The sequence below is a fragment of the Sander vitreus genome, chromosome 17 (assembly GCF_031162955.1).
Source record: "Sander vitreus isolate 19-12246 chromosome 17, sanVit1, whole genome shotgun sequence".
Lineage (NCBI taxonomy): Eukaryota > Metazoa > Chordata > Actinopteri > Perciformes > Percidae > Sander > Sander vitreus.
In genome coordinates this window covers 16840078-16863742 of record NC_135871.1, presented here as the reverse complement: position 1 = coordinate 16863742, position 23665 = coordinate 16840078, and the positions used below count along the sequence as shown (strand labels likewise).

The following is a 23665-nucleotide window of genomic DNA, read 5'->3' as shown; positions in this document are numbered from 1 at the left end:
TGTTTTGAACATAACTGGTTTTGAAAGACCAACACCAGTTACATCAATTCAATGGGGAAACTCCATGGGGGGCAGGCACTTATGCTCTAGTTTTATATATATATTTTTTTATAGAACTCTTATTCTTCCTAAAGTCTTAAACTGGAATCTCACTAATACTGAACCAGTCGGAGCAGCCGAGTTAAAAGTGTAACTTGATCCATGTCTGGAAAGCTCATGGGAATGTCCTGTGAACTGTGTAAAAACATCAACATGTCAGGAAACTACCCACTTTCCCCACACTCACATAGACTATGCTGGTTTACATTCCTTCACAGCTGGAGGTCAGACTTCATATGCCTTTTGAGGTAGACACACACGATTGGGATCCACTGTCACTGTTAACCTTCAGAAATAAGAGCTTATCAGCCTTCTGAGTGCAAAACGATGTCTGGTTTACATCACTGATATTTACACTAGAGATAGCACTTAAATGTGTTTTTTTTAAGCTGATGCAAATGTCCAGGGATCTCCCTCCGACAGATAAAGTAAATTAAATTGATGTTCTTCGCACAAACAGTTCAACGGGGTAAGCTTTACAAATAAATATGTCTTTTTTAAATGAAATCTGGAAGTTCTATTAAGTGATATAAAACATCAACTTAAAATATGTATGCTTTGGATAAAAGAATCATTGGGACAACAATAATATTGCTTTCTGAAGTTTATATTGATAATTAATCTACGGTGGCATTGAGAGCTCATCGAGAAACATTTTCATCAAATTGACAACAGGTGCAGCATTCAGTTATTAATAAGCAAAAGCCAAACGCTAGGTTAACAGCAGATATCAGAATCTGCGTTTATGCCCAGGTATGTGTGCACACAAGGAATTTTATGAAGAATTTGGTTTGTTGCTCTTAATGTACTTACACAGAACAGCTGAAACAAGATAAACATGAACTGAATTTGACTTTTATGTACAGATATAAGTATTTATATAAAAAAAAGTGTACAGTGGGGCTCGAAAGTTTGGGTACCCCAGGTAAAATTTTGTATTAATGTGCATGAAGAAGCCAAGAAAAGATGGAAAAATCTCCAAAAGGCATCAAATGACAGATTAGACATTCTTATAATATGTCAAAAAAAGTTAGATTTTATTTCCATCATTTACACTTTCAAAATAACAGAAAACAAAAAATGGCGTCTGCAAAAGTTTGGGCACCCTGCAGAGTTTATAGCATGCACCGCCCCCTTTGGAAAGCTGAGACCTGACAGTGTCATGGATTGTTCTCAATCATCGTCTGGAAAGACCAGGTGATGTCAATCTCAAAGGTTTTAAATGCCCAGACTCATCTGACCTTGCCCCAACAATCAGCACCATGGGTTCTTCTAAGCAGCTGTCTAGAAAACTGAAACTGAAAATAGTTGCAATCACAAAGCAGGAGAAGGCTATAAGAAGATAGCAAAGCGTTTTCAGATGCCAATATCCTCTGTTCGGAATGTAATTAAGAAATGGCAGTCATCAGGAACAGTGGACGTTAAAGCAAGATCTGGAAGACCAAGAAAAATATCAGACAGAACAGATCACAGGATTGTGAGAAAAGTAAGTCAAAACCCACGTTTGACTGCACAATCCATCCAGAAAGATCTGGCAGACACTGGAGTTGTGGTACACCATTCCACTATAAAGAGATACTTGAACAAATATGGTCTTCATGGAAGAGTCATCAGAAGAAAACCTCTTCTCTTCTCGTTTGAAGTTTGCAAATGAACATATAGACAAGCCTGATGCATTGTGGAAACAAGTTCTGTGGACCGATGAGGTTAAAATAGAACTTTTTGGCCGGAATGTGCAAAAGCACATTTGGAGAAGAAAGGGCACAGAATTTAATGAAAAGAACCTCTGTCCAACTGTTAAGCATGGGGGTGGATCAATCATGCTTTGGGGTTGTATTGCAGCCAGTGGCACAGGGAACATTTCACAAGTAGAAGAAAAAATGGATTCAATAAAATTTCAGCAAATTTTGGACGCTAACTTGATGCCATCTGTGAAAAAGCTGAAGTTAAAGAGAGGATGGCTTCTACAAATGGATAATGATCCTAAACACACCTCAAAATCCACGGTGGATTACATCAAGAGGCGTAAACTGAAGGTTTTGCCATGGCCTTCACAGTCTCCTGACCTCAACATAATTGAAAATCTGTGGATAGACCTTAAAAGAGCAGTGCGTGACAGACAGCCCAGAAATCTCAAAGAACTGGAAGACTTTTGTAAGGAAGAATGGGCGAAGATACCTCAAACAAGAATTGAAAGACTCTTGGCTGGCTACAAAAAGCGTTTACAAGCTGTGATACTTGCCAAAGGGGGCAGTACAAGGTATTAACTCTGCAGGGTGCCCAAACTTTTGCAGACACCATTTTTTGTTTTCTGTTATTTTTAAAGTATAAATGATGGAAATAAAATCTAACTTTTTTTGACATATAAGAATGTCTAATCTGTCATTTGATGCCTTTTTGGAGAATTTTCCATCTTTTCTTGGCTTCTTTATGCACATTAATACAGATTTTTACCTGGGGTGCCCAAACTTTCGAGCCCCACTGTACATACATTTATACACATTAAGACAACAGTGCAATGCAAATTGTGCTGGAATAAAATATAGAATGATAAATATAACAGGTTGCTTATGTATATGAGGTAGGTGGATATAACAGTATATACAGTGTATGATTGACAGATATTTACATGTTTACAGTTTGCATTTAACATTAAAAATATATATATAATTTACCTGAAAAGTGGATACTTGGTCCCTTTATTGCACAGGGATTGTTCCTGACAATATGGACTGGTGCATCAATTTCCTTAGTGTTGTGAGCTTTTGCAGCGCTTTGTCTAAATGCTACTCATGTTTTTGTCAAATTGGTGAAGATGTTTCTTCATTTGCTTGTGTTGTTTCTATTTGCATGTGTTTTCTTATTTTGCAGTGCATTGAGCTCTCAGGCCACCGTATAAATCTCCAATTTTTTGCTTAAGTAACAGCACTGTCACTGCAGGTAGGCCTACTCATCTCCTGCTGAATGGTAAATGTTTTATTGGGAGCAATAATACGACAGCAAAGACACCGTGGTTGACGTACATTTTATTTATGGTAATTGCTACATGACGAGAGAAAAAAAGGGAAACACTATGAGATGTTATTGCTGCTATGACATTTTAACTAATGAGGCCTGTAGAGAGGAAAAACTGTACAGTTATCACAGTTTTACCACAAAAAAATGCTGTCAATACACCATGCATTTAACACACACACAGTGAATGAATAAATCATAGCACATTACCAGCTAGCAAATTACTAGTAAATTATTTACAAAAAGAAATATGTATATACATATTTTACATCTGTACAGAGACCCCTGTTTTAATATGTGGAGGTAGGCAACAAAGTGCGAACTTTCCTTTTTAGTTACGTTTCTGACCTAGCAGTTGCATAGAACTGGAGAGTATAGCACTTGTTTTGGCCTTTTCATGCTGAGCCACGTGAAGAGATCTGTCAGCTCCCACACAAAGCTTCGGCAGGGGACTCAGGCCTGCTATACGTTCATAACAGGAGTTAGCTGTAGCAGTGAGCTCTGTGGTCGAATGGCGCTGCCCTTTGAATGCAGTTTCTCCAAATTTTGTAAAAAGCCTCTTCTCTTAAGTCCCTCCAGAATGACAGTGTTGCTGGAGGCCAGACTGACACGGGTCCTGTAGGGAGAAGAAGGGGGGCATGGGGTTGATATCTTCTATGAATATGCCATTTGAACAAGGTGACATGTTCGTACACCCCATCTATCCACCCACATACCCCAGGTGCACAGCAAGTTCAATGTCAGAAAAGAAGTCTTTTCTTCCTATTTGATTATAACATGATCATTTAAGTGCTGCACAGCAATTACACATAATTATCAAAATGACTTCCTCCTGTCCAAATACTGGATGCATAATTGGTCACAAGGTGTTTGTTCAGCTTACTTTAAAGGAAAAAACAGAAACTGGGAGTAAGGCCAACCACTGACATGTAACCCAGAGGTTAACTAACATCAGAGTGTTTATTTTGCCTGTCTCTAAAGCTTCTCCAGAATGTAGTGGGATAGAGTATAGTGTGGGCTCACAGTCGGAGAGATAAGACCTTAGCTTACGGTGTGAAAACTAGTAAAAACATTGGCCTGAAGAGAATGTGCATCTGGGTTAAGGGATTAGGAGCATTTCCCTACTGGTTGTGGACATTTTTTTCTCTTTATAAAACCTTTTCAGTCTGTGTTAGCTGTCTAACTTTCAGCAGGTTCAATGGCTTTGAAAAAATACCCCTGGTCTCAAAGTAAGCTGAAATGAAATGGAAACATGATATCACAGTTTCTTATTACAGCTAATATGAACAACTATAAAGAGAGGCACTCACCGAGGAGAATCTATACCACTGTCTCCTGTGATGCTCTGGTTCTCTCCCATTTCTACCGCTTCCCCAATCTCTGCCCCTCGGACTCCACTGGGCATGCTCAGAACAGCTCTATGGGTCTGAGGAACACCCGTCTCATTGAACTCATCCTCCTGCACTTCCTCCACCTCCGCTGCCCAGTGAGCAGATTCACCGTCGCCCTCATCAGCTGACTTACGGACAGTCTCTGTGTCTGATTCTATCTCACTGGTCTGGCAGTAGTCAAAGATGCTACTGTCTGCAACTTCAGATGTTTCCAGACAATCCAAATCATGGTTGACCTCATGTCGTCTGTCCCCCTGGATCAACGTGTCTTGTCTGGGGCTGGATTCACTTTGGGCCCCTGGTAATCGAGTCTTCTGATGGTGATGGTGGCCTCTCCAGCTGGTCTCTCCAGATCTGGTGGAGATGAGGGATGCGTCCCTCTTGGTTGCTGGAGGAATGAGATCTTTGAAAGTGCTGTCCCTTGAATCTTGTATCGAGGCAACTATTGGTTGTTGAAAGTTGGAATTATAATAGTGACGGTGGGGTCCCTGATATTGCAAATCAGGTTCATGGTTATGGTAAACCAACTGGTTATGGTAGTCCGCTATACCCGTTTGGTATGCATTTTCAGCATCAATAATCTCCTCCTCAATCAGACACAAAGAGCTGCAGGCATCCTCATCCTCCTGCTCCTCTGCTCTCTGATAGAGCCTATAGTCATCTTCTATAAAGCCATCAGTGTCTGTAATTGAGGGAGGGCTGTCCACTATCAGTTCTGGCCTTTCTCCCTGGCTCATGGTCCTTTGCACTCTACTACTGACAGTGACAGGTCTTATCTCCCGTAGTTCCTGGGTGGCTGTAGTTCCACAGGCTTGCTGGTGTGAAGAGAGCTCTAGCCTCTGAATTTCATCCTTTTGTGGGTTGGACAGTCTGAGGGAGTGTTTCCGCTGTAAAGAGGGCTTGGGCCAGGGCAGAGTTAGTTCGTGAGTGTGGTTTACAACAAGCTCATAGGGATGGGTAGGGGGAATGGCATTAGTATTAGAGTATTGTTTGTTAGAGAGGCTGTCATCTATAGTTTGGCTGTGGTCTGGTACACCATTGTATTCTGCCTCCTGAAAATGACCATTTTTGCCTTCTCTCTCCCAGCTCTCCTTGTTGTTTCCCTCCCTCTGATGTCGGAACTTGTCGTCTATCCGAAGCGTACTGCTCTGTGGGTAGGCTGAGTTGTAGTCCAGTGGCGGCTCTCTGTTGATCTTTATGTCTGCTTGGAGCAGATGATCGGCAGTAAGGTCCCTCTCATGGACACAGTCATACCTGTCCTCAGATGTAGGGGATTTCCCTGCATGCTCTCCATCTGCTGCGATCACTTTGGCCCGATGGGGGTCCCATGATTTGGAGCGGTGACTTGTTCGGTCCTTCCTCCCTGGCCCCAAAGCCTTACCCTCTTTCACCTCTCGTCTTCGATGTTCTTTGTTGATGGTGGCAGGAATAATTGGCTCAGCTTCTTTGATTGGATGCGTCTGGAAAGGGTTTTCAATGCGTTTCTTATAAAGAGATTTCCCCTCAACAGCTCCACCTTCTTCCACTTGATCTGGGTCATCAACAGGGATTTCCACTCTGAGCCGAGCAGGGATCAAATCCTCCCCCTCTGGATATTCATCTGCACATATGGGATCCTTACTCTTAACCCCCTCCTTCTGCCTTTCCTTCTGCTTCTCTCTGGAGGAATGGGCCCTCCTCTTGCTGCGTGAGGCCTTTTGAGCAGATCTTTTCCCTGCCTTAGAGGAGTGATGATGCCTGGGTTTTGAGAATGCTAAGATCTCAGTAGACATTCCCTTGTTTACTCCCTTATCATCTTTATCCAGACCCCTGTCCAACACTCTGTCCACCCCCCTCTCCCTTCTCTCCTCTAGCTTCTTCATTAGGACCGTGTGGCGTGTCAAATTGTCCACAGTCAGTTCAGGGTTTATGCGTTTGATGATGGCATGCTCCAGGTCACGGGGTAAGTTGTTCAGGTCCTCCTCGTCTCTTACTGGCCACTCCTCGGGAGGGAACTGGGCTGAAAATGATGCATACTCCTTCTTTGGTTTCTCTTTTTTACCTCCATTCCTCCGAAACAAACTGAGACCAAACTTCCTCCCTGGTTTGTTGTCTTTTTCTTTGCGGCCAGTGGCGTTAGTAGTGGCTGTAGTTTTGCTGATCTCACTTGCCTGACAATCTGCCGCTGTGGAGGTGGATTGATGCTGCACTGTGGGTTTGTGATCTAACGGTCTGGGCCACTTTAAGCTCTTGCCTGTACATTCACTTATAGAAAAAGAAACAGACTGCTGGTCTGGGACAGTGGAGGAAGGGACAGGGGCTGTTACAGTAGAGGAGGCGATATTAGTGGATGTTTGGAGAGGACTGAAGCAGCTGCAAGACTTGCAGTGTGCCACAGGCAGCGTTTGAGGGCTATCAACACATGTGTCATTGCTCAACAGGTAAGTAATGGGAGGAGGTGAGGGAGGGTCGTCTGCTGAACCAGAAGCCCACCAGTTCTTCTCTCGGACCATGGTGTTTGTGATGAAATAAGTCTGAGGTGTGACGATGAAGTAGCCCTCGCCTGTATGGTAAATTTTGCGCTCCTTGATCAGAGCGCCTAGAGCATTGTAGAGGATGTCCTGAGTGGGGATGGTTATCCCTAAGACAGAACGAGAAAAGAGTGTTAAGGACAAAAGACAAACAAGGGGACACATTGTGTCTGGTTTAAAAGTGCACATCTACACTTTTGCTGAGGCAATATTTTATGGATTACCTGGGTGGGCTTTGCTCATGTAATTGATAAGTGCATCCTGGTTGACGGTGATTTGAGAGGAGTTCATATCTGAGATGACTGAGCACAACACCTCAGCCAAGGGAATGAACTGGGACTGGGGGACAGGGGACATCTGCACCGGGGACAAGTCACCTGAAACACACACACACACACACACACACACACACACACACACACACACACACACACACACACACCAGCAGATTATTGAGTGAAACAGGTGGGCCTGCTGCAGTACACACAAACACACCTGGGTTAGAGAGGTCTCTCTCTCTGACTTGTACTGCCAGTGAAAACAACTCAAAGTACTAAAGTTGACATTCCTCTCCTAACCACCTTCTAAATCATGACCAATGTGGTCTATGTATGTGAGTTATATGAACCATGCCTGACTGCTTTTGAAATTCCATCAGTACTAGGACAGACCACGAAATTCCATTACTCCCACAGAAATGACCACAGGTCTGCCTGCTGGGCAGATCAAATATCCTGCCCCCCATATCATACGGCCCTACACGGCTAGGAGGTGCTTTTAGACAAACATGTTACCAAAAGTGAGACAGACAGTCTTGGAAACATTTGTCTTATGATTATAAAAATAGTATGAAACTCATTCTGTATATGAATATGAACACATCAAAATACCACCAATCTGCACGACTCTGCAGACTGACAGTGTTCTTCTGACATGCAAACTGTGGGAGCCTAGCAGAAGCCACAAGACTTTCAAATCATAAAACTAAGCTGCTTTTAAAAGACAACCAGACATTTTAGAAAATAATCAATTTAGTATCAAAAACAATCAGCAGAGTTTCACACATGGAGAGATGTAATTGAAGCAACATGGAGTGGTTAAGTTCCTTCAGGCAGCTGCTTTTGTTTGTTTTTGTGCGAAAGCCTATACTGAAGAGAGCAAGAGAAGATAGGAGTGCCATAAAGAGTCTTGCACACCCCGTTAATGGGATAGGACATCAAAACTGAACAGTGACTTTGACACAGTTGTATCTAAATAATTGGTTATAATTAATAACATGAAAGTCTCTAATTGTCTAATTATGGTATTTATCTTGTTCAGAGACAAGAGGCAACAAATAGTACCAGTCTAAGGATGTGTAGTATTTTCTTTATTAAACAGAGTTCTTTTTTCCTACAAGTGACAACTGACTTCTCCAGTTCAACCAGAATTCCTGAAAGGAAAGAAGCAAAATTTCCAATAACAATGTCCCCCCACCCCTCACCCCCTGGGTTATGGGCAGAGACGCCATTACTAGCCTGCAAAAACTGAAAGGTTGTGTTTAGGCATAATATTAGAAATTTATTGTCAGATATAAGCCTTTAGGTGGTTCGTTTTAGTTCAACTGTTTGTGTTTAGGTTAAGATTAGATGTGGTTGAGGTTATGGTTAGGATGGAAATTTGAATGGGGGTTTTGTTGCTGTGCATACAGTGGGATCCCCAAGAATGCATTACGAACCCCTAAACCATAATATAAAAAGGGAAACAGAGAAATGTTTGCTTAGCTCCTGCAGCCTTTATGAAACAGTTTTTTTCTTTTACAAAGCTCATTATGATTTAAAATACTGACACAAAAGTCTGCATTTCTGACTAATTCTCCACAAAAATATACTCATATACAAAACTCAAATAGTGATGTTTACTAATAAGAAGTGAGCTCAGTGAAAGCACTAAAACAAAGCAGATCCCCCTGCTGATTAATGATTAGCATCTGAGTTACACAAACTCCCATACTATTAAGAGGAGACACAAGGGCATGACCATAACCTTACCCATAGGACTGGAACATTGGTTTTAGTTAATCAGCTACACCTCATTAAAGTAAAGAGCATAATGGGTGAAAGAAGGGAGATATAAAACTGCTGTACCTGCTGTATTTTATTTACTATCAACAGTAACCAATACAATTTGAGTGCAAGCTTGAGTGTAAAAATGCCACATTCCACTATATAACAAGTTGGAGCTTCAACTTGTTTTTGTTATTGAGACATTTTCCCCATGTGATTTCAACTTTCCAGTGTTGTACTGAACACTTTGTGTATAAATGTGTAAATCATGCTTAAACATGTGGCGTGTGTGATTGTGAGTGATTCTCCCATCAACCCCTGGGCATTTAATGAAAACACTGCCAAGCTCACACTTGATGTAAACTAAACATTTACCACCCTCACACTTGAACCACTTATGTCCAAGGCAGAGGAAATAAACAACTAATCAAATATCTGCCACGGTAAAGCATGACATAACACACACACACACACGTACCAAACACATACACCACTTTTTTGGTGATCCACACATGGATTATTACAACCAATCGAGCGCCACAGACAGTGTTGCTGGATTTGACTAACAAGAAAGTTGCCCAAGAATAATAATTTGAATAGGAAAAAGAGGTTCTAGTTGTAATAAACTAAAATTACATTTGGTTTAGGCGGTCATCAGTTATAAGTTATTGCAAGCCGAGCCTATGCAACTGACAATCACAATTCTGCAGATTTAGCCTCACTTTTCATAGGTGAAAACCACCCAAATGGTATAAAAAGTAGCCCAAATTTTAACAACCTGCCCAATTAAAAGCTGCTACTCATTCTGTGTTTTACTTAAGTAGAAAATGTTTTATCCTCTGTAAGGAATATGTCAAGCAAAAGTCAGTAAAAAAAAGAAGCAATTATCAGCACAGTGAGCTCACTTAAGGTTCATAAGTCTCACAGATGGGGGTCACAGATGGGGGTCTTTCTTTGTAAAACTGATCCTATGGCACACGGTGGGATTGTAAAAGAAACGCTGTCTGCCTTTACCCGGCTTCGACAGAAGACGTTAATCTGACTAAACCTCAGAGCGGATATCTCAATAGCAGTCTCCCTGGGCAGTGAATTAATGCTGCTACTTGTTGTTAACTTCCTACAGGAATGTCTCGCAGGCTGTCCACATAGCAACCGCTTATAACCACCGACAACAGTCAAAAGGTCAGCAAGGATATGATAGGGTCAGAGGAGAGGGAGGCACATAATTAATCACTAGGAATCAATAAAGTAATGGGAAATCACTACCTCCTTAAAATGACTTCCCAGATCACTTTGCACAGATGCAGTGATGTTATCTTCTCTGACTATGTCCTGTCCAAAGCAGGATATCCTGTCGGACACCTGCTAACATGATTTATACTCTTCAGGGAGTTAAAAACAGAAATACGTTCAAGCAGCACTTACTAAACAATTCAACAGAAACATGAGACTGACAATGTAGGTGTGTACAGACACCTACAGCAGTTTATTTGTGTGAAATAGCTATAATATAAGAATGGGCTGGGCAGAGGATTGCGTCTAACATTAGCAGGCGTGGCGGTCGGGGAGGTTCACTATTGTAACCGTCTTCTCCCCGGGGGGAACAGACCTCTGTGTTCCTGTAATCCAAGACCAGGCCACCGACATTACACTCATTGTCATACACAGCATGAATACCCTGCTGGGTGCCATGGCAACTGAACCCCATGCCGCAACGAAAAGGGAGGGAAGCTCAGAAGTCAAACAGGAGACGAGACTTGTGTTAAGGCAAGGAGCAGCAGTTTAATATACTAACTCTATACTCTATATATTTAACTCCTTAAATGTTATTTCACCAATTTTACATGTCAAAGTATGTTCATCTGTAATGATTAGTACTACTCAGCCTGTGAAAACAGTTAGTATAATGTCTTCGGAACTTGTCAAGTCTGAGAAAATAACCCTGATGATGTCACCCTGATGTCATCAGGGTTGTCTCACCTTCAAATTTATAACTGACTCACAAACTGGAGGTGCAGAGTTTGAAAGATGTGTTTACCAGGCAGGGAGGGTCTAAAGCTGCCAGTGTGCTTCATCAGAGCTGCTTGTCAGATGGTGAAATAGCTTCTGACACCCCCTCCCCTCACATCTTCTGATGTGAGAGGAGGGGGGGGATGTGTCCGAACATTTTTTTAACTTTCCGAAACCGGCATTCAGTCCTGCTTCATCCCTAATTGGCCGTTCGGAACAACAAATTAAATAGTTCTTTTCATGCAAAAACCGACTCAAATGAAAGACGCTATTGAGTTGCATTATTGGAAGTGTAGGATCCAGTGTTTTTGGAGCTTGACCCATACTTAGGACTACAAGTCAGGATATCTCAGCCTCTGCTGCACAGATTGTTTCTTGCATGTCCCCAGATGTTATGATGTGCAATACTAAACTGCTGGAGTAAAGCAATGCCTTGTTTCATTTGATTTATTATATGAATTGGAGTATACATATTATTTTATCCCATACGTCATCCCATGATCTCCAAAATTGTATCCAGAGTATCTCAGTGAGAACCACTGGCATAATGCATACTTTATATGCACATTATATTAAAATAAAGTGACAAACCTCACACTAAGCTTTCTGCTCCACGCACATTGAAAAACATGTATTTCTTCCCATGTCATACATTTTCTATGTGAGAATAAGTTTCTGCCTGGGGGATAAAAATGAAAAATGCCTGAAGTTGACTGCTTGATTGTGAAAATGATTGACAGAGACCTTCTCTCTTCTATCCCCACTGAGATCTTTTTGGCTGCTGACACTGATCAATGCCACATGTATTCACATGGCTGTGTTAGCTGGCCACATGAGTCCCATTTCACATGTGATTGCATTACCTCCAGTCTCTTGGAAGAAAATACTAACACACCACAGCATACAGTACGTGCTGTCGACCTTCCATGAGCTGCTACCTGCTGCTCTGAATGGGAACAACCTTCCATGTATCTACAGATTTTGACAGACAGGATTTAAACTATATTCATGCCTTGATAGGAGGCCCAAAGCAAGAAAGAAGGTTGCACAACTTGTGACTGAATGTTGTCCTTGACCTTTCAACCTTCATGCGATCACAGGTAAAAATCTAACTGAAACATCAGGCTTGTTGCCACAATCCCTCGCTCCATGGCCTCTCTGGAAACAGACACACACCATCTTATCTCATCCTGGTATCGTCTTATCTTCAGGCTCCAGTAAGCAAACAGGCTAATCTTCTCTCTCCCTCATTAAGGACACACTGCATGGCATTCAACATGAACTTGAGGCCTGCCCAAACTGCAAAATCCCCCTGTCTCCCATCGACTGAGACCTTCTGAAGAACACGCTTCAGTGAAGCTACAGTCTACAGTCTACAGTCTCTGGTGAGACAATGTCAAACATTCATAAAGTCAGATTTAGTATAATGAGAAGAGATGCCAACTGTAATTTATGTTGCGAATGCCTTCCAGTCCCACGACCACATCCCTTTGTTTTGGGTTTCTTGGTCTAACAGGCCTCCATGACCCCGCCCTTTTCCTTCTTGTGTGTGTGTGTGTGTGCATCACATTTTTTAGAAAGTGCTTTACGAGTTTGTGTCTTTCACTCCCGTAGAACACACAGATGTGGGCGTTGCAGTTAAATGGCCCAATAAACTGAGTGAAAAGACCCCTTCAGAGAGCAATCACAGCCCGAATGTCCGGACAACCAAACCTCGCCCAGTCTAACAACACTGCCCTTTCCTGTCCTTCCACTCAGAAAGCACTTGGAGAAACACTGTATGGCTATAAACATTACATTCAACATGTTTGCAATAAATATCTATGGTACTGTATAATTACTGGATGACGTTCCTGTGTTTAGTTAAAATGTTAGAAAACATGTCTGCCAACGTCCCACTTTAAAACCCATCAATAACCAATAAACTGGAAAGACTAAGCCACTAATCATTTTCCAGCTTTATTGATTGATTCACAACAATAAAACTAGCATTGAAACAACATTAAGGCATAAAGTAAATATTTAATCTGAGACACTGACGGTTCAGTATCTCAAAGTCCCTGTGTTTAAATATTAAGCGTTGAAGTGGGAGGAGATGAGTAAAGTCTGGACTGTGCCCTCTCTGTAGTCACAGAGTTTGAGAAAATGTCTTTGTTGCCAGGTTAACTCAGATTAACTAGATACAATCTGGAAAACCTTCTACATTATCTAATCTAATTTAGGCCTATTGTCAGGATATGAACACTGACTTTTGAAAGCTACATCTATAGCAAACAGTGCTCATTATTCTGTAGAGGAACAGATAAGATGTAACGTCCAAACACCATGACTAAAGAGAATTTATGAGCCAAAACGTTGAGCACTGTGGAGAAATAGGGGCAGGCTTTGTGTTGATTCACATTACCATAGAAACCATTACTGTGGCAGTGACCTGCCACATGCAATACAAGGCTAAAGAAAAAGGAGAACCAGCAGCAGAAGTATAATATGGGTATCTATAATCCAGCAAGAGCCTTGAGACTCACTTTGCCAAACCAACCCTTTGACATTTAACGTATGTTGGCAAGAAAGCATAAACAGGCTGTGACTAAACTTCTCAAATTGACATTCACAGAACTTAAAACATTTATGCTAACATAGTTGGTCACCACAGGTCTTGGCTGAAAATCTCTGCAGCTGTAATGCCATTAAATAATGTTCTTACCATCTGATTCACAGTAAGAACTATTTCAACAGCAGCTCATGTCAAAACAAATAAATGACCTGGTACTAAACCAGTGTGCAAAAACCCTGTTTTTATGTTTGTGTGCAATAGGAAATACACCTGAGCAGGTGTTTAACAGAAGACCAGTAACAATGAGAAGGTAGACAGGCCTGTATTTTAAAGCACAGCCCCAAAGTGCTCTGTGTAACATGATGCCAACACATGGTAGTGCCAGGAGACAAAATTTAAAGCACATCTCTTTATTTTCTTTTTACCTGATACGTCATACCTCTTCAGACTTTATGGGTCACACCCCAACATATCTGGCTCTCGTCTGCTTTCATGAACATGAACATTACTCCACAGTCTGCCAGTGCCGTTTCTGCCAGACCTCTGGAAAGTCCAAGCCATTTAAATGTGGACCACTGTACCTTTCCTTTATATTTTTCTAACTCTTCTGACTGGCTTCAAAGTAAATACATTTCCTCAGTGAGGAGAGCCAAATCATATATGCAATTTATTGTTTCTGCACAAACTGAATACATTCTGTAGGGTAGTACATTCTACTAGGAAGCAAAACAGCATTTCGATACCTAATATAAATAAACACATCTGTACATATTTAAAGGGCATAGATGGCAGCACGTTCTTCCACTGCATAAAGGAGAGAATAAAAGTCCTATCAATAACCATCCACCCATCTCCAAAATATCTAAAAACCAACACAATCCTGTTCTGTTTGCTGACCTTTACTAGAAATTGACTTAGTTAATTATTCCCCGATGTTTTTCAGAGGTTTTGGCTTTGATTCAGTTGTGTGGGGCTGGTTTTACAACTATCTTGCTGCCTGATAGTGTGAAAAATGTGTCCTGGAGCAACAGGTGTTCATCATGTTCAATTTTAGGCCCTGCAGTCTTACTTACTATTTATAATATTAGCAGCCAACTTTTAACTCCACTTTTGCACTGTTTCAGCGATGATGAAAAAAAAACTGTGCTTGAGCATTTCACTCTGAAACTAACCACTGAGCACAGAAATAGGCAGGAGACTCTAGTTTCCCCAGTGTCGTCTTATTCAGAGATCCAGGTATTTTCACCCCTCTTCACCCATGTGGCTCTTCCGCACTGACAACCTGACACCAAAATATATACCAACACATATACATATATATATATATATACATATATACACACACACACACACACACACACACACACACACACACACACACACACACACAATCTAAGAGGGTTTCCAGCAGGTCCACACCCCTTAATCAAAAGTGATGGCAGTTATGGGTTGCAGATAAAACCCATATCCTCTCATTTTACCGAGCTTGAGGTGCAGCAGATGCCTGTGTTTGTTATCCCAGTATTTAGAGCAGAGCTCCCATCCAGTGTCTGCCATATGATCCATTGCTTTCTAATGCCCTGCAACCGGTCAGCGCACAGCTCGGCTGTGGTCCTTGAAAGTATCTTTCACTCCTGAAATACAAATAAGACAGCATTTTGCCATCACAGAACAAATGTTAGCATACTATTACATTTATAAATGCTAAATGAAGCAAAGTAAACATCCCTTCAGGAAACTGAAGAGTAATGGTAATACCAAATTTAATGCAATATAGCCTCAGTCCTGTGTCGACCCATTTGTCTAAATGGAGAGCGAATGAAGATAAATCCCACGAGGGAAACCCAAGCGGCTGCTGACAGGGTGTATAAGCTGAGGGATACAAAGGAAACTCCTCAGCTGTTGTTGGCACAGCTCCACTCCACCGCTACGGGTGAGCCCAAAATTTGGGTCGATAAAGAGGCCGACATGCCTGATTCGCACCAGGGGTGTGCATCCTGCTCAATAGGAAAGGATGTGGCTAACAAATTATGTGCTGAGAGGCATGCATAGTCTCACACACATGTGTAGGCACTGTGGAAGGTCACGTCTGAGAATAAAGGTCAAGGTTTCCTCATATCTGAATAGTTTACAAAACTATCTTTTACAAGTGCAGGAAATAGAAAGAAATTCTAGATACATGCAGAGACTTGGCACTGGCACAGTAAGACTGCAACCTAATTAACTTATACCAACAATGCAATTTGAAAAGCAATCTAAAAGTTTAATAAATATGAACAAATCACAGAGGCTGCTTTTCTTTCCATTACATTAAGTCCAAACCTTTCATGTTAGAATTTAATTCATCTCCAGTCCACTGTTTATTTAGCACATGAAAATGTATATTCTTTGATCTACCAACCAACAACGACCAGACATTAGAACCTCGAAACCATTTGCAGATTTGGTATATGGTTTCCAATGCATTTAACCTCTGATCTTGCGAGGAGAAGATTGAACCAACCACTGTCATAATACTGCCTTTTTATCATTTTGAGCATGAAAAACAACCACGTTTATTTTGTGTAACAGCTTAATGTCATCCCATCAGAGTCGAGGGAGCTGGAGAGGGATTATCTTTCACCAATATTGTTTGAGAGCGGCTCAAATGGTAACTGTAACTGAGCAGAGCAGATCCTCCCTTTCCACAATCTGTCTTTAACCAGAAATAAAATACAGACAAAAACATTAACAATGTTCTCAGTAAAACACACATATTATGTACTTGTAGCCAGGGGGCACTCCTACAGATGACAGGGGACATGGAAAGCTCAACTAACTCAACAAAAAAATATAAATTATATAAATAATACAATATATCCATGTTTGAATTAAGGAGAAAAATAAACAGCCGATTGGGATAACAAATTGGTGTGATGCTAATCCTTAGTAAATTTACAAGTACCAGTAAAATAGTGCACGAAAACGGTAAGCAAGTGAGCAGAGAAGTTACGTTAGCTTAAAGTAATGGATAAATGATTAAAATAAATAGATAAAAGTAATAAATAAATTATGCATGCATAAGCAGTTGAAAATAGTAATAAATGGTTGAAATATCCAGTTTTTGCCACTCTGATTGGTCGTAGTATTAATGCCAACTTGACCAGAGCAACCTAAACATTGACAATGAAATAGTAAGAAACAATTATTGTAACAATATCCACTTTTATGTAATTATTAGTTTTAAATAACACCCAGTTAAGAACATATTTGGAGCATGACGGGTGGTGTGGGGGTATGTCAGACCACCACTTACAGAAGCTGACCTGACCAGTTAGTGAAGAACACCTGGATACTGTATTGATGTTTGTTGCTCTGTTTGCCTTCTAACCAACCCTCTAAAGCCAGCTGACCTCAAGGTGGCTTGTTAGCAAGAAGGTTGTAACCTTTGACCTGCACTGCTTAGTTAGGACAGGGTGGGCCATTTAAAGCTGGTAAGGGGGTGTCATGGTTAATAAGCCAACATCTGGAAGAGTTATGACCATTAGTGAAGCGGTTTGAGACTTTGACATAATACCCTCATAAAAGGAGACACCCCTTGTGTGAAAATACAACACTTTCAAGTGAAAAGTAAAGAGCAGAAATGAGGCTCTCTGAGCCGACGAACTCAGGAAGTGATCTCAAGAGTAAATGAAGCAATTCAGGAATGCTTCACCACCTCATGGTATGGCGAGTTAAATGAAACATACCATTTAAAAAGGAAAGCTGGCTTAAAAAGTGTAGCATAGCTGTGCCTTAGTTCTCCAAAAAATACACAGAGGGAGACCTACAGTATGTCCTACAATGGCCAAATAAAGTGTTTTCCATGGCGAAAGTGAGAGGCCTGTCCAGAGGACTTATTCATGTCTACGTTCAAAGACGACAAGGGCAGTTTACAGAGCTTTATGTAGGGAGGATACAGGACACCTCATTACAACACTGGCTGACTCCATATAAATGTTTCATGGATGTTTACATGTGTTGTGGGTCCACGCTTATCCTGCTGCAGAGACAGTAGCAGGACTCTAAATAATGCAGAAACAGCTAACAGTCATTATGAAGCCTCTGGTTTTAACAGGAGAGTCTGGATAGTTCTCCAGAACAGATTTAGTCTTTTGGGGGATTTTGAGCCTTTTTTAAAGACTGATGATGAGTGATTAGTGCATTTTCATACACAATCTAGTTCAAATCTGATTAAAGGAATAGTTTGACATTTTCAGAATTACTTTTATTCTCTTTCAAGTTGGATAAGAAGATCGATACCACTCTCATGTCTCTGATTATTTAGAGTATACAGCAGGTTTGTGCACAATTCAGAATTGAGAATGACTCCTAAATTCCAATTAAATTCTTCAATTTGAATTGAATTTGAATTGATGTCAAAAACAGGATCTAGAATTACAATGTAATGATTTTAATTAAAGGAAGCATATACATAATTTAAGTGAAGTGTTTAACAATGAAGCTTTACAATATGTGTCAGATATGATTGCATTACATATTCTATAAATGATATTAGTTTGAACTACTTGTACGGATTACATTAACAGGAAATGTTTTCCCCCAGCAATGAATGTTAAAAGCTCTAGTCACAGAACAAATAATTAAATTTGATTTATTGTAATTGTAATTTTGTGGAACATGATGGAACATGACTCCATTTCCAAGAATGCGTTACTTTAACCAAGTATTTAAAATGGTTGCCAAACAATTTGAGGTGGACATTTGTTTGAAAGCTTATTTTCTACACAATTTGATGGTCAACACTGGACTTTTTAAGTTTCAGAAGTTCCTTACAACTTCATATTACAAACGTTTATAGATTTGACACCTGTAATAACAGTGACATGGAAAATAATAGCAGGCCTAAAAGGTCATCTATACTAGGTAATTTTGAAGAACCAATTCCAACACGAACACCTGGAAACCACAGAGCCATTTGCAAGCAGTGCAGTGCTCCAGTCTGTGGCTCCATCAAGGCTACTTCAAATTTCAAAAGGCATCTACAAGTAAGTTAACAGACAGACAGTCTTTTATTTTGAAAACCATCTCTTGATGGTATTATGCTACTGATATTTGATATCATCAGTGTTGGGGTCGCTACTCAAGAACGTGTAATACACATTATTCACTTAAAAAAAAACAAAAAAACATAATGCATTACCTTACTTGTTATTATCTATGGATAGTAACTCATTACATTACTGTAGCGCAACACAGCAAGAGCCTGGCATATAGCTCATAAAGGGCTTAAACACACCTTCAACTCACAACACAAACAGTAAAAGTAACATTAATGTGTTACATTACTCAGTTATAGCCAAATGTGATTATATTACGGCATTACTTCGTAAGGAGTTACCCCCAACACTGGATATCATATGTGTTTAAAAGCATGCAAGCACACTTTTTACTTATTACTTATTGTAAATCAAGAAAACAATTCTTGTCAATTGTGGAATTAACAGAAATATTTGTTCTCTTAAAGAGTGATCTATATTTTGGAACAAAATGTATGCAGGGTTGAGGAGTGACTAGTTAAGTGTAATGAAATGATGTTATTAAATTACAAAATGAATGTAATTGTATTTAGTTGTATTACTGAGGTAAAATGCGTAATTCAATTAGTAACTAATCAAATTAAAAGGAAATTGCTTTGCATTGATAAAGTAATCCAAATAAAGTAATCCAAACCACATTTATAATGGGTAACTTATAACAGTAAGCAATTACATTTCCAAAGTAACCTTCCTAACACTGAATGTATGTGAGATTCAACACATTCTTTCGGTTGTGTGACTGTGTGGTATTTCTTTGAATTGCCATGAATTTAATTCCAATTCCTCTCATTCTAATTCCAATTCAACTTCCTGTGGGGCAGAGTCAATTCAATTCAAATTCCAATTCATGAATTGAATGGAAGCCAATTCTGAAATTCAGAATTTTGCACAAGCCTGGTATACAGGTTACAGTGTAATTGTAAACGTACTGAATGTCAATTCTCTCAGCAAGAAGGATGTCGACTACACACACACACACTGAGCGTTAATGAAATTACTTTGTGTTGGAACTTCCTTGTTATTCCGTAAACAACTGATTAAAGGAAGAAAATGGATGAAGAGATAATTTAGCGTAAAGAATGAGAAACAAGTTCATGAGTTGAAGCAGAGCGGTCAACCCCCAGTACCATTGGGGCCCATTCCCACAAGGATAACAACGAAGCCTGTTCATACTAACTCCTCACCCTGTCTGTTTACCTCGGCCTAACCTCACCGCGATCCCCTTCCTCCATCAACCCTCCCACACACCTCCTTATTCTGCATATTCTCCCCTCAGAAGAGCCCCGAGGTGGACGGTCAGTCCCCAGAACAATCTGTCTTCACTCTGCCTATTAGCACTGATAACCACAGGACCAATGAGGAAGTAGCACAAATTAATCAAAGTGTATTGTTTCTGTTTGCCTGGAAGCTTTGTTTTACATCTATGCTTCTTTATTTAAAATTAAACTAATAAGCTAAGTTAAACATCTTCTAAACTATGTTCCTTTACTTCCCTTTAAAAAAAGAACCTCCTCACGTCAGTAAAGTCACGTCTCAACCTTGCTCTGACCTGGGAAAGGAAATAGGGCTGTTTGAAATTCACTGTAGCCCATAACTCATAACATTTAGTTTTTCTACCTGACATATTTATATCAGGACAATGTCAAGGCCTTTAAGTCCATGCCTGATATCAATCTAGGAGTCTGACTTCCACAGTCCCTCCCTGGCCATGAAACGGTGGGACATTAATCCTGAGTAACCGAGAATCAGCGGCGGTCGGCCAGTTGCACAGTGATTAACTGCTGACCAGTTCTCAGTGAGAAGGCAGTAAAACAGACTCTGACAGCCTGCCAGCACTGATTTCCATACAAATTGCTGCGGTGTGAAGCAAAGGATTTGTTAAGGAGGAGGACGTGACATGTCCACACACAGACCTGTTTCCTTACCATTCTGGTGTAAAGCTCTAACATGAGGAGTCTGTTGAGGTATCAATGCCTGCCCTGCATCGAGCTCATGCATGTCTGTGTGCACCTTAGTGCTGACGCTGCCCATAGCAATAAGCTTGGCGTCACCTTTGGCTCATATGATGTTTGTTTGTGAAACTGTCTCACAGCGGGATGGCATGTCAGCCTCCACCTTCCCCCTCCTCCGCTGCTCCACGCCCTCCCAGGTCTCCCCTTGTGTGGTCTCGTCCTCCCCTTCACATCACATCACATCACATCACATCACATTCCTCTCTTTACTTGTCTGTGCACTGCTTAATCTGGCTGAGCTGACGGATTGACACAAGGTCAGCAGGTAGACTAGACACAGCATCCAGACAAAATAACACTCAAACAAAGAGAGACATATTATTGGAAAAACAGACCCTGAAAGAGAGGCAAGACAGCTGGACCAAATGGGAACTCAGAGCCAATGTGTGTGCTGCTGGGACACTGTTTCCAGTGAACCAAAAGGAACCTGCTGCAGCTCAACCATCTTGTCAACACTTCAAAACCTACCTCTGACACTACTACATCCTGCAGTTTTTGAATTTCATGTGATAATTGTGTACTTTTTGGAGTGGAAGGTGGTGCTTTGTAGCAGAAACATGAAATCAGTTCCCACATGTGTATTTGCTACAACCTAGAGTTCAACATCTTCCTTTGTAAAGTAAGATTTTTTTTTTTTTAATAACCTGGTGCATCTCTTAAATATACTGTCATTAGGAGTAAAAGCCACACAAGGTTGTCATTTTCTCCAGCAGCCGGTGCTGTGTGGCATTTACAGCCCATGAGCTCATGCTATAGGAGGCAGCATAAAGGTTTCCATTCATTGTTTCTGCGCAGATATGCTGCTGTAAAATACATCTGAGGAGGAGAGCAATTAGAAGTAATTACAAGGTATACATGCTTTGTTAACAGGCGCTGGTAAACATATCACTGTGTCGACAACAATGCAAGGCTGATTGGTCGTGCACTCCACTCAAACCCACCAGACCATATTTGGGAAAATAGAGATTTAAGGCAACATCATCTCTCAGGCAACAAACACCTGTTGTGTTTAAAATGGTTTGAAGCAACATTTCACTGCCCACAGTGACAGAATGTGGTCTCTTTTTGTATATGGTGCCCATTTTTTAAGGAGGTTTTGCATGAGAGGAATGGAGAAAAATCAGGTAGGCTAGGCTATGCCAGCGATGAAGGCCTAAATATGAGAAAAAATATATATGTTTTGAGATGGAGCTTTTATATCTCTGCATCCAAGAAACAAGTGACTGAGTGACAAAATGATGGTTATAATTGTCCAAACCTAGAGTTAGAGATAGGACACACTCAAAATAAACTACTGTTGTGTTGACACTAAAACACAACAACTTTTGGGTACATTTTTTTGGCATCAGCTCGAACGGAATTTAGTAGCCAATGAAAATCTAGAGATGCAGGGAAGATGTTAAACCCTGTCAGTTCAGAGTTTATGGCTTTCACACATTTCTCTCAGTGTGGTAAACAAATGTTGGTTGTAACTGTGGTAGCAGTTTTTTTCCTGTGCCATCAACAGGATTGTTTCTGGTAACTTTCTGGACTTCGGATGCATATACAGTTGTATTACTACCATTTTTACTTCACAATAAAACTTATTATATTATCACTGGTGATAGTTCAATGACAGGATTGATGTTACATACCGACAGCTTTTATGATAAATCCCTTTGGTGACCTTAGAGCCCTGCGCATCCACGCTTCTCTCAGCACCTCCAAGTTGTTTGCGTTCCCTTGAATGAAAAGCACCAAATTTTCCATCCATCCCTGAAAATACACTTCAGCTATGGCCTTAGCGAGTCTCTTATTCCAGAAACTGCGCAAATTGTGAGCCTTGAAGTCCGCAAAAATCTCCTGTCCACTCGTTGTATTGGCATTGAGTTTCCCTCCGCCAGCGCGCAAACTCTCCTCGTCCGGGCCGAAGACTACGGCGAGCGAAGCGGTGGAGAGCTGTACAATCCGCTGCTGGTGAGACATGTTTTAACGCCTGTATCGGCTCCAGAAGGGAGGTATCATGCTATAAATGAAATTGCACTTGTTAAAGGAGAGTTATGTTCTCAGAAAATCCAAATAAACGCCGTGTTTTGCCACGCATTCCTCCAGTGAGCGTCTGAATCCTGCAGCGAGTGAACTGGAGGCGCAGCAGACGTCTGACTGATGGTTTCTCTCGGCTTCCAGGGAAACCAATGACGGTGGCAGAGAGAAGGAGGGCTCATCAGCCTGCTGCTGGGTCACACAGGTAGACCTCCAACTGCCTGCTCACCGGTGTGTGTGTGTGTGTGTGTGTGTGTGTGTGTGTGTGTGTGTGTGTGTGTGTGTGTGTGTGTGTGTGTGTGTGTGTGTGTGTGTGTGTGTGTGTGTGTGTGTGCTCTGCAGAAACCTGTCGGACAGGTGCTGTGGGATCTTTTGATTTTGAATGTCCTTATTTTGTTTTTGTTTGCTTTACGATTTGATCTTTTTTTTTTTGTATTTGCACCATCACTTGTCATAAAAATCTCAGCTCACAGTTCACCAAACCAAAGGTGATGTTTCTAAAAAGACGATTTAATGATAAAAGTTTCTTGCAAGTTGCAACACAAGCAACAATCTTTCTAATCATTCGTCTAAATTATTGAAAGTAACTTTTGTTGAGGGATTTGGAATTAATTCATAAAATATCAGTTTCCTTCACTAGTCTCCTCATGACAAGTTGCTGCCACACATAAATCATTTAACATAGATGCCAGAGCCAATTGTTTTGTGAAAAATGTATTCCCATGGATAACAGAAACTTTAAACAGGCTATTGAATTTCACAACAATGCTGGTTCAATAAAAGTGTTGGAGCCTCAGGGAACAAACTGTATTCGCCACTAAAATGAGAACCAGTCCGCCCCAGTGCCATTAAAAGAGGGACCCCATTAGTTCCTTCTTTTACTGACACTGTAACAGGAAGAGTCTGCTGTACAGACACCTCATACATCA

General features: G+C 40.9%; 1 protein-coding gene across 1 annotated transcript; it reads right to left on the bottom strand.

The window, feature by feature from the left end:
- Positions 1-3110: 3110 nt before the first annotated feature.
- On the bottom strand, positions 3111-22866 carry stox1 (storkhead box 1). Its single transcript, XM_078273716.1, has 4 exons — positions 22349-22866; positions 7240-7392; positions 4425-7125; positions 3111-3730 (listed from the first exon to the last, which is right to left on the bottom strand). The coding sequence occupies exons 1-4, from the start codon at positions 22677-22679 to the stop codon at positions 3577-3579; spliced, it is 3339 nt and encodes a 1112-aa protein (XP_078129842.1). The 5' UTR covers positions 22680-22866; the 3' UTR covers positions 3111-3576.
- Positions 22867-23665: the final 799 nt, after the last annotated feature.